Source organism: Cyprinus carpio, chromosome B4 (genome assembly GCF_018340385.1).
Source record: "Cyprinus carpio isolate SPL01 chromosome B4, ASM1834038v1, whole genome shotgun sequence".
NCBI lineage: Eukaryota > Metazoa > Chordata > Actinopteri > Cypriniformes > Cyprinidae > Cyprinus > Cyprinus carpio.
This window is the reverse complement of record NC_056600.1, coordinates 8,486,206-8,502,742: the sequence shown is the minus strand read 5'-3', so window position 1 is coordinate 8,502,742 and position 16,537 is coordinate 8,486,206. Positions and strand designations below refer to the sequence as shown.

Genomic DNA, 16,537 nt, shown 5'->3' with positions numbered 1-16,537 from the left:
GTAAGTAGCTTTTTCTATGTGTATAAATGTGTGCCAAATGCATAAAAGTACAATGTAAATGTAAATCCAAATAATGCAATGATTAGTTCTTCATCAGAAGCTTTTATTGTACAAGCCCAGTATCACAAGTGTTTGCCCTTTTTCCTTTCAAAAACAGCATTAAGTACTTTACACCTTCAGTGTTTGTCTGTGTCGTCTAAGACCAAGACAATGATAGTATCAATAGTTCATGTACATTCACAAAAATACATATGTATCATCGTTTAATAACATTTGTAACAATTTGAATGCACATAAAATAATGATCTGTTGAATTGGTTGAATGGTACAATAATGTCAGTAAATGTTATTGCCAAATTTATTATTAAGTCTTGCCTTTTTTATTTTAGATAAATGTGGTTTATAACTTTATGATAACAATGGTTATGGAACTTTTATTTTATTTTCCCTCACTTCTGCAGGAGTCAGGCTGGTTGGAGGTTCTCGCTGCTCTGGGAGGTTAGAGATACTTCATGATCAGACGTGGATGTCAGTGTGTGACGCTGTCTTTGACCAGCAGGATGCAGAGGTTGTGTGTAGAGAGCTGGACTGTGGGGCTCCTGTACAGGTGCTGGGAGCAGCTGCTTTTGGCAAAGGAGACACTCAGATGTGGACACAAGAGATTCAGTGCAGAGGAAATGAGTCTCAGATTCAAATGTGTCCAGCATCACAGAAACACAGCTGCTCTCATGATGATCACCAGACGATTCAGTGTGCAGGTAAGATTAATATGAGAGCAATTAGTAGCATAACTACCCAAAGCTTCAAAGAATGAACTAAAATTCATAAAAATATGAATATGATGACATCTCTTGACTGATTGATTTTCGTCTCTGTTTTTCTCTCTTAGATGTAATGCATGTGAGACTGGTAAATGGTAACAGTCCTTGTGCTGGTAGAGTGGAGGTTCTTCATAGAGGTCAGTGGGGAACAGTATGTGATAGTTTATTGGCTGTGATTTGTGTTGTGGTGTTGTGTAGAGAGCTGGACTGTGGAGAACCTGTAGATGCTCCGGGTCGTGCCCATTTTGGTCAAGGATCAGGACCAATCTGGATGAGTGCTTTAACATGTTTAGGAACAGAGTCTACACTGAAGAACTGTGGGTCAGCAGGATGGAATAAACCACTCTGCACTCATAATCATGATGCTGGTGTCATATGCTCAGGTGAATAAAGTTAAACCTCAAAGCATTCCTCATTTTTCTGATAATTTTGTCTTGATTATGTAAGAAAATAAAGATATATATTTTGGATGTGGTTAGCTGCATATCTGATTCAAAAATTACCACTTAAGAATTAGGCAACTTGAAAGTAATGTAGATTTTCCATGATTATTTTACTGTTTTTTGACAATGATTTAAAGAAATATTTACAGCATCCATAGTTAAAGGCATTGGTGACCTCAACTGTCCAGCTTCAAGAAGCATTTTCAAGTAATAACAATTACAATGAGATTACAATTTTCATTTTTTGGAAATTCAATTAAAAACCGTTTTATTATATACTACAGTAAACATTTAAAAATGTATATATGTAGAAAATGTAATTGGATGTAAAACTTGCCACATCCAAAACCTGCTCACCTAATGCTCACTTTTATGCAATATAAACAGGTCATAAACGCTCCAGACTTGTTGATGGGTCTAATCTTTGCTCTGGGAGGTTAGAGATACTTCATGATCAGTCGTGGATGTCAGTGTGTGACGCTGTCTTTGACCAGCAGGATGCAGAGGTTGTGTGTAGAGAGCTGCACTGTGGGGCTCCTGTACAGGTGCTGGGAGCAGCTGCTTTTGACAAAGGAGACACTCAGATGTTGACACAAGAGATTCAGTGCAGAGGAAATGAGTCTCATATTTCATTCTGTTCAATATCATCTCTCAAACACAACTGCACCTTTGACAACATTGTGGGACTGATCTGCTCTGGTTAAGTATAAATATTCAGCATCTCTTTATTTGTTATTGATACTAGGTCATGTCTTAGGTTTGAGTTATAATGTGATCAATCTAATGACAGCTTAGCTTAAGAATGTTTTATGCATTGTTTCTGAACTCTCTTTACTTTGCTCAGGTTACACTGATCTCAGACTGATGAATGGCTCAGACACTTGTTCTGGAAGAGTGGAGCTTCAGTTCCTCAAAGTGTGGGGCACAGTGTGTGATGCATGCTGGGATATGAGAACTGCCAGTGTCCTCTGTAGACAGCTGAATTGTGGGATTGCTGTGTCTGTTGTGGGATCAGACTGGTTTGGAGAGGGAAGTGGTGAAATCTGGGCTGATGTGTTTGATTGTGATGGAAATGAAACAAAACTCTCAGAATGTTCCATCTCTTCATGGAGTCGCGCTGAATGTTCTCACAGACGAGATGTTGGAGTCATCTGCTCTAGTAAACTTTTTTGACTTTGAGAGCGTTATGTTACTGAAAATTTTTTAATGTATTTTTTAAACACTATTTCATTACATTCTAACACATTTCAGATTCCTCTCTGGCTCTTCATGATGGTCTGGTGCGGTTGTCTGGAGAGAGACAGTGTGAGGGGGAGCTGGAAGTTTTCATCCATCAGGTCTGGAGGAGAGTTCTGCTGGACTCCTGGAGTCTCACTGAATCCTCTGTGGTCTGCAGACAGCTGGGCTGTGGCTCTGTGCTGAATTTCTATGGCTCCTCTTCATCCAGTCCTGAACACAGTCATGAGTGTGTGACGGGCTTCCAGTGCTCTGGGAGTGAAGCTCATCTGGGGAACTGCAGCTCTCCACAAACTCTCAACTGCAGCTCCACACAACAGCTGTACATCACCTGCCTTGGTGAGAAGAACAACATCTGGGCAGATTCTCCAGTTGTTTGTGATCAATAATGTGTTTTTCTGTCTCTGAATATCAGGTCGTGGGTCCATCAGGCTGGTGGGTTCTGGGGGAGACTGTGCAGGGAGGCTGGAGGTTTTTCACAGCGGCTCATGGGGGACAGTGTGTGATGACTCCTGGGATATTAAAGATGCCCATGTGGTGTGCAGACAGCTGCAGTGTGGAGTGGCCCTCAGTAACCAGCAGGTACCAGCCTGGTTTGGTGCTGGTTCTGGACCCATATGGCTGGATGAGGTGGAGTGTGAGGGGAATGAGACGTCCCTGTGGAGCTGCTCTTCTTCAGGCTGGGGAAAACATGACTGTCAACACAAGGAGGATGTAGGAGTCGTGTGCTCAGGTAAACATGCTGCTAAGCTGTTTACACTGAAATTAAGTATAAAGTTTTACACAATTCAAAATACAAGTGTCCATAATGTTCACATTTTTCAAATTTGTGATTTTAAAATTGAATTTTTTTTTATGCAGAGTTTAAAGAGATCAGGTTAACTGAGGGCTGTGAAGGGAATGTGGAGGTTTTCTACAGTGGATCCTGGGGTAATGTGTGTTTAAACCAGATGGACAGAGACACAGCGAGTCTGATCTGTCAAGAGCTGAACTGTGGAAGATCTGGTGTTTTGTCTGATTCTACATCAAGACTGAAATCAGCTCCTAACTGGCTGGATAAAGTTACATGTCGACCACATGATTCCACTTTATGGCAGTGTCCATCTTCACTCTGGGGACAGAATAACTGTGGTGATGATGAAGTGGCCAAAATCATCTGCTCAGGTAAAACAGATGCTTTTTCCATCAGTAAACAATATAGGAGTTATCTTTTATTATTAGTGCTTTGAGAAGATGTGTGGAATACATTTAATAATAATTTAATTGTTGTTACAGAACAAGAGATCCATGAGTCTCCTCGAAGCTCTCTGACATGCTCCACATCTCCCCATCAGAGACAGTGTTCAGGTAAGTTCATTTAACAGAAACAACCTTGAAAATTATGAATGTTGAATGCAACCCCTGTTGAAAACATGGTTGGTTAGGTATGGTTCGAAGCGTGACAGCTGGTTTGAGCTGGTCCTTAGTTTGTCATGAGCTTGTTAAAAGCTGGTTATGAGCTGGTCCTGAGTAGGAAGTAGTTGCTTAGGACCAGCTTAAACCAGCTGCAATGCTTCAAAACATATCTAACCAGCATATGCTGGTTTTTTCAACAGGGACTTAAGATAATGGTGTTTTAATGAGAAACCAGCAGGATTTCATCTTGGAATATACAAAAGATCACACACATACTCCTGTGCAGACAATACTGTTCTGACAGTACTCTGCTGGCAGAGCTGGGTAGTAACGGATTACATGTAATCTGGATTACGTAATCAGATTCCAAATCTCAAGTACTTGTAATTAGAGTAAACTACTTTTTAAAATACTCGTAATCAGACTACAGTTACTTTTTTTATGGATATTACATGATTACATATTATTTACACAATGGTAATAAGTTGTTCAAAATTAATTGATTCTCCTAAAATTTCCTTTTTTTTTAACGTTTATATTTTTTCCTAATAAACCTGCCGCTTATATATGTTCTTGATTCTTCAAGTTTTTCCGGTGGAGAGGGGGAGTTTTTTCGGAGTGGTGGTGTGGAGAAATCAGCAACAAGATAACAGAAAATAGAGGGGAACGCAGCCTTTAATCACTGGATGTACTGACATCATTCCATTTTTAAAGAAAGACACGGGAAAATGTCACTGATCTGCCTACCACGGATTAATTTGCTGTCCACGGAAATCTTTGACCTAGCAAAGTTATTGCTGGGAATTTCATGTTCTTTAATATATTTTTTGTAATGTTGATTTTTCTTCATTGTTACTACCTTATGCACTTCAAGGCCTCGTCCACACGGAGACGCATTTCGCTGTATATGCATACATTTTGTATAGTATAGGTGTTTCGTCCACACGGATCTGGCGTTTTGGGAGAGTGAAATCGATATTTTTTAAACCGGGTCCCAGAGTGGATAAATTTGAAAATGCTGCCTTTGCGTTTTCGTGTGGACAGCAAATCCGTATATTTTCTGAAACGATGACGTCATCAGCCCAAGTCTCGCCCCTAGTCAAACACTGCTACGTCAGGAAAGAGCAACAAAAACATGAATAAACACTGAACAATTGTTTTTTTATTAATTAACAGTAACACAAATTAATAAATGTATTGTTCCATGTTCGTTTGTATACCGAGCGCATGGTTTATGCGCATAGTCCATGTCTTCTCCGTTCTTAGTGTGTCTCTGTGGCAGAATTTTCAGTGCCACATGCTGGTCTGGCATGTGTACTACATCGTTTTGTGTCTTTTCCTCATTAGTACTATGCACTTAAAATGTTTTGAGATGGATAGAAATGTCATTGCTGTGTGAATTTAGTCTTTTTCAGAATTTATGTTTGCAATGTAGCTATTGTTTGATGTTTTTCATTGATACAGTCATATACACTTCGTTTTTTTTTTTTTTTAATTTAATAATTGACCTAGCAGGGATATTGCTGTTAATTTCATGTTTTTCAATATTGTTTTTGTAATGTAGCTTTTTTCTAAATTTACTTAATTCTAAGTAAATATGCTTTAAAATCATAAGATGTGATTTTGTTTTATTCAGTGTTACTAGCAAACACTTACAGCAAGGTACATTAGTGTTAGTATTTTTTTAAGTATTAACTTTCCATACATTGCACTTGAAAAAGAAGATATTGTGGCTCTTGTTGGTGAATTAAATATATTTTTTGGAATATATATATATATATTTTTTTTTATCTGTCAAAATAGCACAAGATTAGGCTAATTCATTATATATGATATCAAATAAGGGTTAGCACAAATGTAATCTAAATGTAATCCAAAAGTAATCAGATTACGTTACCAAAAATGTGTAATCTAAGAGATTATATTACTGACTACAAATTTTGTCATGTAATCTGTAATCAGTAACTGATTACAATTCATAAGTAATCTATCCAGCTCTGTCTGCTGGTAATTAATGTATCTACTCTTTTGTGATGTGTGTGTGTTTTAGATCATGTTCCTCTCAGACTGAGTGGAGGTGAGGGCCGGTGCTCTGGGAGACTGGAGGTGTATCATAACGCTGTGTGGGGCTCAGTCTGTGATGATCAGTGGGACATTAGCGATTCTCAGGTGGTCTGCAGGCAGCTGGGTTGTGGAGCAGCACTGAGGGCTGATGGGAATTCAGTCTTTGGTGCTGGTGAAGGTGTTGTGTGGATGAACAGAGTCGAGTGCAGAGGGAATGAGATTCACCTGTGGGACTGTCCTCTCTCCCTGAAAAACCACACTGACTGCTCCCACAAAGAGCACGCTGGACTCACCTGTGCAGGTCACCGCAATCACTGAGAAATAGTATTTATTTTTAGACCATTTTAAAGTGTGTAATATTGGTATATTCAGAACACTCATAGCTTTGAACGTGCTTGTGTCTGTTTTGCCAGATTTTACAGATTTGTCAGTGTCCACTAGTCCTGCCACAACAACATCAGCTTCTCCTCCAGTTTCTCCTCCAGCGCGCTCAACATCAGTCTCTCCTCCACAAACTCCTCCAGCAGCGTCTCTCTCCATCCCCCCGGTGCTTGTGATTGTTCTGGGAGTTGTGCTCTTACTGCTCTTAGTGCCACTGCTTATACTGATTCAGCAGAACAGAGTGATGAGGAGAGGTAGGAGAGATCCAGAGACTGTCATATTTTGTCTTATTCAGTGTGTGATCAGTCATGTGTTGTGAACTGACAGCAGGTTTGTCTGTCTACACTCACAGCTCTCTCTAAGAGGAGACACAAGATGAAGACTGAGGCCGTTTATGAGGAGATTCAGCACAGACCCACTACCAGACACAGTCTCTTCACTGAGAGGGGTGAGTAACTGTCATAGTATTGGATTTGTAGTCTTCAACAGGATAATCACTTTATACAGAGGGATGAGTGAATAAATCAAAATGGGGGTTATTGCAGATTTGTGATTGTGAACATCTGTCTGATGGTTCTACTCCATAACAGGAAGTGTCCTTTCTGAAGAACAGCATTCTGGGTATGAAGATGCTGATGAGCTTCTTTCAGGTTGGAGGACATAATGTCATCCGCTACTAAACCCTATGTACTGTATGTTGTGTAATGCATATATAATTAATTAAAAACTTTCTAAAAATATTCCCATAGCAAGTTATCTTAACAGAAATTATATACACCATACAACACATAATTTCGATATGGTTTTTATTCATTTATTTATTTATTCATTCATTCATTCATTTTTATATTTTTTTTAAAGCAAAATCTGCAGAAAGAGCCACACCTGAATACCATAATGATTTCTCCAGCACTAAAGGCCCAACAGGTGAGTGACTTCAGCTGATGGGTTTCACTTCTTTAACCTTTTGTGCCTGTGAACGGTAAATCTGTTTCTGTTTATAGACCTTAGTCAAGGTAGATAGCATATTGTATGCGGATGAAAATGAGGATGTGAGGGACAGACTTACAGTCTTAACAGTGGCATGCACTGTACAAAGGTCCTAGATCACATCATTTTCAAAAAGTTTTTGATTACTGAAAGTTTTTTGGAAAGATGTGTTTCCAGTTGAACAATTAGTATGTTGATCAACAATAGTACAATTCATTGAACACCCTGTACTTCTATCCCATCTTTCCCTTCTCTTCTGACTAAAGTCTGTTCTCTCTGTTTTTAACTCATTTAGAAAAGCAACAAATCACACCAGAGAACTATGATGATGTAATCACTGTTGGACTGAGACATGCTACAGGTTTAGTTCTTATAATTATTTCTACACATTTTAACACTATGTATATTATTTTTAATTGTATATATGCATAGTTTCAATATCCAAAATTTTGTTCATTTGATGGATGCATTTCATTTTTCATTATTTTGTTGTAGTTGAATCACCAGAAAACTATGATGATGTCGTCATCATACAACAGTTCTCCAATGATAAAGCAGGTGTGGGATTAAATTTACACCCTTCTAGATTGGAACAGGGTTTTTTATTTATTTTTCTTCAAATTATTGTGCCAAATAAAGTATGTAGTCCAGTGGTGTCCAAACCTGCTCTTGGAGGGTCAGTGTCCTGCAGAGTTTAGCTCCATCTCGTCCCAACACCCCTGTCTGGAAGTTTTTAGTGACTCTGAAGACCTTGATCAGCTGGTTCAGGTGTGTTTAATTGGGGTCAGAACTAAACTCTCCAGGACTGTGGTCCTCCAGGGTCAGGATTGGTCACCTCTTATATAGTCTATTTGTTCATGTAATTAATATTAGCCACATGTATATCAGAGGCTGTTCAGGAGGAGTATGATGATGTGAAGAATGTCAGAGAATATATGAGTGACATGTTTGGTATGTTATGAACAACTTCATTTAGTCTTTATAATCACAATATATTATCAATTTCTGTGGTTATGAAAGTTAATTTAAATTTACTGCTAGTTTACGTGTTGTAGTGTTTTTTATCATGAATTTTAATGTATGCATTGATACATGAATCGTTCTCTTGTTTTCCAATAACAGACTATGATGATGTGGAGGAGGATCCAGGAAAACAGGCAGGAGCTGTTTAACTCAAACCTCACAGACTGCCTCAAATCCTTTTAAAGCTTTAGCAATCTTACTGTATAAGTTTCAGTTCCAATCTAACAGTGTTTTGTTACATTCTGTACTGAAATATACAATTGCAATTTTTGACAGAAAAAAATGCTTTGCTTTCATGACCTTTTCAAAAGGTGCTTGACTTTTTCCAGATGCTTTTACAAATCTTTTCTATTTTGTAGCCTTAGAAATATGAGAGAATAAAAACCTGTCATTTTCTGACATCAGTTACTTTGTATAAACATAATTGTGTTGAGTTCAGATTGTTAACAATTCAGCTACCACCCATCATTAATGGATTACAGTATCTTCAACTTAATAATATTAAAATATTAAATATCAAAATATCATTCACTGATGGTTCACTGTTAATATTTTGCTAAAGGACATTAGAATGTTACGGTGGCTGAGAGCTCAACGTGCTGCAACTTCAGAAAACACATGGAAATAGTAAAAGAAAAAAATTAAGAAAACATCTTTGATTACCATTTGTTACCACAGTTGTACAAATACCATGGTTATACAATATAATCCCAGCCGTGTTAGTCACTTTGCGGGTCCCTCAAACATTTCTGTGCCTATTTGCAGCACCAATCTGTTTTTGCAGCATGTTACTTTATTGTTTATGTTGTGAGTATTTTCAGCGCGTGTGTTGTCAAATTGATGAAGATGTTTTCTTATAGGGGTCATGTGATGCGATTTCAAGTTCCTTACTCTTTGGAGTGTTACAAGCTCTTGGTGCATGAAGAAGATCTATAAAGTTGCAAAGACTAAAGTCTCAAATCCAAAGAGATATTCTTTATCAAAGTTAAGACTCTGCCACGCCCCCCTAAAACGGCTCGTTTAAATATGCCCCCACATCTCTACGTCACTATGTGGAAATACAGTATTTGCGTAATGCTGCCCAAATGTTCACGCAAAGAAAGAAGGCATGGTTTCAGTAACCGCAGTTAGTGTTGAAGCAGCTATGTCAGGGAGATGCTGTGTGTATCTAGGCGAAAGCAAGAGCACTTTATTTGGAATTCCGAAAGTAGATGCATTTAGGAATCTTTAAGATTACTTACAACAGAACAGCAACACATTTTATGGACGACCGTTTCGTGAACCTTGGAGAGGAGGTAATTCTGACTTTGCTACTACAATCTGGCGCTTATGAATCAGCAACTGTAAGTATGTTTTGTTATTAACGTATTTGCTATTGACTGTTCAAATGGGAGTTTTGCGCATCGTGTGTGTGAGAGAGAGAGACAGGGTTGTTGTGTTTGTCTAACACAAATTAGAGTCGAGACAACGATGGCAATTCTTCTTTTCTTTTTACTGTGCAGTATCACAATGAACAACTTTGTGAACACCTGTGTTTCTTCCTTATTTTTACAAACAATTAACTGGCCAACCAAAATCTAACCCTGAGTTAATCTAGTGTGGCAAGCAGTGCTTATTCCTGAGTTTACTCTGAGTGCATTCTACTCAATACACTACACTTCCTCCCCCCTAGATAAGAAAATCTTAACAAACAATAGTTCTCTTTTAACAAAAAAAATTTTTTTTTTCAAAAGGAACAAACTTATACTACTGTATGACTATAATGTCCACTCCAGGTTCCTTTTTATAAATCCAGACGGGTTGGTGGTTTCCGGACACGGGTAGGGTAACGTTTCTCTACACAAGTTGGAGTTAGTGCTTGTGGCACGTCACTGGAAGATACAGTGCCATCTTGAAGTGTTGTTGTATCACTTCCACTGGAAACAGTATCAGTAGTGGTGAATGGAGCACTTGAGGAAACACTTTCCAACTGATCAATGTGTCGTCTCCAGATAGTATCTGGTGCAATCTCAACTGTATATGAGAGTGGTCCTGTTCTTTCTTTGACCTTTGCAGGTGTCCATCTGTGATCTCCTCTGTAGTTCCTAGCAAGCACACACTCCTATTTACAACTCTCTCTTTTTTTTCCTCCTTGTGACTGTTTTATCTGTCTGTCGTGTACAGTCCTCCTCAGATTAGGTTTCAACAAATCCAGCCTTGAACGTAAGGGTCTACCAATGAACAACATGGCAGGTGTTCGATTTGTGGTGACATGAGTTGCATTTCGATATGCAAACAAGAAATTGTGATAGTCCATCAGCATTAGCATGTCTGTGTGTTCTTTTGAATTCAATCTGGTATCTTTGTCCTCCAAGAAACAATACCCACCAAGGATGTGGTTTGCATGGACTCCCAGGATATCCGTGCTGCTGCTGTCAGTGGAACTCCTTTCTGAGGACTGAAGATGGAAACCAAAGGCTGATGGTCTGTAACCCAGGTAAAGTTGACAAATGAATCTTTTCCATACAGATACTGATTGAATCGTTTTACGCCCCATACCAGGCTCAAAGCTTCCCTATCAATCTGTATCGCACCTTTTGCGTTGCTGCTCTCTGCCGCACTGAGATGGAGCGTGACCTAACAGCTATGGGGCGCAAAGCTCCGTTCCATCACCCATCACATGCGACAGCACCGCCCCAATGCTGTATGGTGAGGCGTCGCATGCCAACTTTAATGGCTTGCATGGGTCATAGTGAGTCAGAACTGTATCTGACATCACTAGGTCCTTTGCTTCCTGAAAAGCTTGCCTGCATTGCTTTATCCCTTCCATTTCTTTCCTGCTTGTAACAGGGCATTTAGAGGATGGAGAACAGTAGCCAGATTTGGCAAAAACCTGTTGTAGTAATTGACAGATCCAAAGAAGGACCTCAATTGCGAGACATCTTTCGGTTCTGGAGCCTCTGCAACAGCTCTTAGCTTGTCGTGACACTTGTGCAGACCATTCACATCAATTTTGTGTCCACAATACGTGATGGTATTTTTGAAAAACTCACACTTGTCCCGTCTTGCACGCAGTCCATACTCTTCCAATTTCTTTAAAACCTGTGCTAAGTTCTCCAAGTGACTACTGTCACTATCACCTGTGACAATGATGTCATCGAGATAGCATTGGGTACCAGGACAACCCTGGAGTACCTGATCCACAGCTCTTTGCCACAAGGCCGGTGCTGAGGCGACGCTGAAAACAAGCCTGTTATAGCGATACAAGCCCTTGAGAGTGTTTATAGTCAAGAACACTTTTGAGTCCTCCTCCATTTCCATCTGTAAATATGCTTCCGCCAAGTCCATTTTACTGAAGAGCTGTCCACCTGCAAGTGTAGCAAAAATATCCTCTATTCTTGGTAGTGGATATTGTTCTACCTGCAGTTCAGGGTTGACTGAGACTTTAAAATGCCCGCAAAGTCTAACAGTTCCATCTTTCTTGGCAACAGGAACAACTGGAGTTGCCCAGGGACTCCAGTCAACCTTTGAAAGTATTCCTTCAGCTTCCAACCGATCCAGCTCATTTTCCACTTTCTGGCGAATAGCATAGGGAACAGGCCGCGCCTTGTGAAATTTGGGTACCGCATTCTCATTCAGGGTTATCTTTCCTTTTATATGCTTCAGAGTTCCTATTCCCGACTGAAACACAGCTACAGTTTCAATTGAGTGCACGTCAATGTAGGAACTGTGACTTGCAGACTTTTTATGGATTTCCAGTCCAGCTGCAACTTCCTCAACCAGTCACGTCCCCAAAGTGCTGGTCCCTCTGTTCGTAATTATGTACAGATCTAATTCACTCTGTTGATCATTGTACTTTACAGTCACGGGCATCACCCCTAGAGGGATTATGGGCTCACCAGTATATGTTTTCAGTTTAACAGGTGATGGCTTTAATTTAGTTGTTTTGAAATATTTTTCAAACTCGTACTGTGACATCACTGATACAGCGGAGCCAGTATCCAGTTCCATTCTGATATTCTGTCCATTCACTTGAGGTGTAAGCCAAATTGCTTGTTTTAAGTCACTTTTCAGACTGTAGATTTCTAAATTGGCCAACCCTGTGTCACTTTCTTCATCTGAGTTTTGGGCGACAACATGGACATTCCTACTTTTCTTTTGCTGAACCTTGTACTGTCTGAGTTTTGGGCGACAACATGGACGCATAGGGAACAGTACATATCTTTCCTTTTATATGCTTCCCTTGTACTGTCTCTCTTTCTCAATGTATGGTACATCCGACCGACATGTTCTTTGTATGTGTCCAACTCTGTTGCATTTTCTGCACATTTCGGTTTTGAATCTGCATTGATTTGATCTTTTTGCATTGTTCTTTTAGGTTTACCTGCAGTGGTCACCTTGTTTACAGACATTTTCACTCCTGATCTCAGCTCTATGGCGTCTCTGGCAGCCGTTTCCATGGCAACAGCAATTTCAACTGCACGTTTAAATGTTAGATCTGCCTCCGTGAGCAATCTCTTCTGTATACTCTCTTGTGAAATGCCACAGACTAGACGATCTCTCAGCGCGTCATTTAATCCATCCCCAAACTGACAGTGTTCTGTGAAGTTTTTTTTATTTAGGTTAATTAAATTGGGTTTGATTTTCGTTATTCTGATTCAGTTTATGAAATCTGAACCGTTCTGCAATGAGCAGTGGTTTTGGCGCTAGATGCTCTTGCATTGTCTTCACAATGTTGTCAAAACTAAGATCAGCAGGCTTTATGGGAGCAGTGAGGCTTCTCAGCAAAGCATAAGCTTTCCCTCCTATCGCACTCAACAACACTGATACCCGTTTTCCATTATCAATGTCATTAGCTTTGAAATACTGCTCGATTCATTCACAGTACAAAGTCCAATCATCCGTGGCACTTTCAAATGCATCAATCTTTCTGATATATCCTGCCATCTTTCTTAATTCACTTACTATTTTGCGCTGAATCTCCCAGTTTTTTTTTTCTTCTTTTTTTTTTGTCCTCGTCGCCAACTGTTGTGTTTGTCTAACACAAATTTATAATTAGAGTTGGGGTAGAGACAACGATTCTTTCTTTTTCTTTTTACTGTGCAGTATCAGAATGAACAACTTTGTGAACACCTGTGTTTTCTTCCTTATTTTTTTACAAACAATTAACTGGCCAACCAAAATCTAACCCTGAGTTAATCTAGAGTGGCAAGCAGTGCTTATTCCTGAGTTTACTCTGAGTGCATTCTACTCAATACACTACAAGGGTCACACAGTGGAGTCAGCTGACTTAACCGTCCATGGCTTGTGTAGTGCAAACACATACGAGCAGGGCCATCGCAAGGGGGGTGTGAGGCCCTGTGCGAAGTTGAAATGCAGGCCCTCTACAATTTTGTGTGTGTGTGTTTGAAATGAACGCAACTTTAACATGCATCAGGGGTGCGTTTCCCAAAACCATAGTTGCTAACTAAGTTAGCAACTTTGTTGGTTGCAATGCAATTTCCCATGGCCAACCAACTAAGTTGCTAACAGGTTAGCACCTATGGTTTTGGGAAACGTACCCCAGATTGATTGTTATTCCGTGCTCACTGACATGCTTGCGCACGAATCATGGTCGCGCACACACTCATAAGGATCTACTGCATAATAATAATATTAATGATAATAATAATAAAGCAATTAAATAAGTAAATAAGAATGCTAAAATAAGTTCTAGGTTTGAAGTTATATACGAAGAGTTCAGATGCAAAAGCCTCTAAGTGCCATCCAAAATTTTCGTCTAAAATCATTTTCTCATGCTCCTATGTTTATGTTCAGTTATTTTACTGTAATGGGAAAGAAAAGAAACTATTCCTTGACATTAAACTGAAATTACTGAACTTATACATGGGATCCTGATAAAAAACGCTCATTTTAGAAGAAACTTTAAAACGGCACTTAGAGGCTTTTGCATCTGAGCTTTTCATATGAAGTAAGTTCACACTATTTGAAAATAATATTTTATTTTAAAATATGCACATTCACTCTTATTCGTAGGCTATGTCTATAGTCGAAAGTGCGGAGGGCATCGCCCCCTCACCCCCTCACCCAAGATGAGTGTGAAAATAGATTTTAAGTATGAAATATAATGGTTTTTTTTTTAAATATTGTTGCCAAATTCATAGGCTTTCTTGTATTAATATGATAATACTATAGCAACAATTAATTACAGTCTGTTTCACAAAGTCACATTTTAATTGTTAGCTACTCTGACACAAATTCCCGCGCAAGCGTTGCAACTAAGAAAGCAGCACTAAGTAAGCTATGAAATATTTTTTTCATGTTTTATAGAGAGCTAGATGATCGTAGTTTGTTAATTATTTCACTGTATTGTTATCGTTTGTTGCTGTTCAAGTTGTTCTAACTTAAAATGAACTTCCACTGACTTGCCTCGCGACCAAATATCTATCTGTGTGAACCCTGTATTCTAGTTTTGGTAATATCGGTCCGACAAATACGTGAATTTGTCGTGAGGCCCTGTGCGGTCACACACTTGGCACAGCCCTGATCCTTTAAGGGCTGTACTACAGATAAAAATGTCACTTTATCAGTTTAATATTACATTTCAGAGCTTGTAATGTGTTTGAGAACAATGGTCACACCAAATTATCATGATGTCATCATTAATGGACAGCGCTGGACGAGTTACAAAGAACTGCATTAAATATTCTACTTTTATGTGTATTAGTTTATCGGTAACTTTGTACCCAACAAACATGAGACGTCTATACGACGTGCAGATCAAGTCTAAATTGCGTTGGTCGGTCTGGACCGTATCTGGACGTCTACTTGACGTGCAAATCCGGTTCATATCTGGACATCGATAGGAGGTTCAAAATTTGACCGTCCGGCTAAGGATTTTCTTGGACGTCTGTTCAACGTGCAGAACTTTTTTTTATATATATATACATATAAACACAACAAAGCAATCCTTTGATTTCTGATTTAAATAGCACATGTAGCAAGAATAATTCTGTTTATTGCAAAAGACTGAAGATATAACTGCCGCCACCCTTTAATTTATTATTTCTACGTTTGAGGATACCGGACCAACGAACGACCTTCACAATGGGACGGAGCGTTAGCGGTTACTTGAAAATTCAAACAGTAACGGTCATCTGAGAACTGTGCTGAGCCAAAGGTAAGAATAAAATGTGCTTTTTATTCATCGTTTTATCAATCTAATGTTAAATTTCACTTCAGTTTTAATATTTCAAATTATTTATTTGGATTATAAAGATTATATATTTTCAATTCCTTTTTTTGTAATTGTATACATATCCCTGTTTGGTTAATTTGAGGTGGTCCAAGTTACAGTCACAGTTAAAATTATGTTGATCCTTTTTAACTTAGTTGTTAAAATTGGTCACTAAAAAACAGGTAACTGTAATTTTTCTTGATCAGATAAAGAAAAACGATTTTAGAAATTTTTTCTACTTTTCAGGACGGGAACAGCAACAGAGTTTAACTTCTGATTCCTAATCTACACACCTCCACTGGTGAGTGATAACACTACTGGTTAGTTTTAGTACTGCAAATACAAATACATTCTGTCCACTACATTAACAATAATGTAGGATTTTCAAAACTTTATCTTGTGTGAAGTGTTCTTGTATTAAAAACAGCCTTTTGTCGTGTATCCCTGGATGCTCATGGCGAGTCTGTGACAATTAGGCACTTTAAATAAAAAAAAAACAATTTAAATTACGCTTTGAAATGATTCCCTAGAAGACTAAAAATCAGTCTGGCAGATTTTCTGATCATATGTTCACCACAGAGGTCAAATGAGCGTTGTGACTATATTTATATTTCTAAAATAATCATTTATATTTAATTTGTGTTTCAGGGCAGTTCATGAAGACAGATAGATGGTTGTGCCGACCAGGACAGTTCCTCCTACCACACCAGACTTTTTATGTATATGGATGCCTGACCACTAGCACTGGACATTTTACAACATTTTGGCGCATAAGGGATCCCTTGCAGAGCAAGCTTTTTTTCAAAGACCACCTCAGAATTACAACGATTTTTAAAGGCTTAAAATTATTGTGGGTGGGGAGTAAATTGAAAAAAATGATTGTTTTTATTTTATATTATTATTATTTAAATTATCGTTATATTTTTAATATAATTGTTTAATAATACCGCACAATATACGCGGAACAC

General features: G+C 38.7%; 1 protein-coding gene across 1 annotated transcript in view; it reads left to right on the top strand.

Moving 5' to 3' along the window:
• Positions 1–8,622, top strand: part of LOC109072205 (scavenger receptor cysteine-rich type 1 protein M130-like) — a gene marked incomplete at its 5' end in the record, with an annotated part of 44,679 nt that extends 36,057 nt beyond the window's left edge. Inside the window, 14 exons of the mRNA XM_042722622.1 lie at positions 2,109–2,191; positions 2,665–2,839; positions 2,916–3,233; positions 3,362–3,664; positions 3,776–3,847; positions 5,946–6,260; positions 6,382–6,594; positions 6,693–6,788; positions 6,931–6,990; positions 7,202–7,267; positions 7,626–7,691; positions 7,826–7,888; positions 8,219–8,281; positions 8,453–8,622. Of these exons, the coding sequence (XP_042578556.1) occupies positions 2,109–2,191; positions 2,665–2,839; positions 2,916–3,233; positions 3,362–3,664; positions 3,776–3,847; positions 5,946–6,260; positions 6,382–6,594; positions 6,693–6,788; positions 6,931–6,990; positions 7,202–7,267; positions 7,626–7,691; positions 7,826–7,888; positions 8,219–8,281; positions 8,453–8,502 (1,943 nt within the window). The remainder of the gene's footprint in view (positions 1–2,108; positions 2,192–2,664; positions 2,840–2,915; positions 3,234–3,361; positions 3,665–3,775; positions 3,848–5,945; positions 6,261–6,381; positions 6,595–6,692; positions 6,789–6,930; positions 6,991–7,201; positions 7,268–7,625; positions 7,692–7,825; positions 7,889–8,218; positions 8,282–8,452) is intronic.
• Between the last annotated feature and the right edge of the window lie 7,915 nt (positions 8,623–16,537).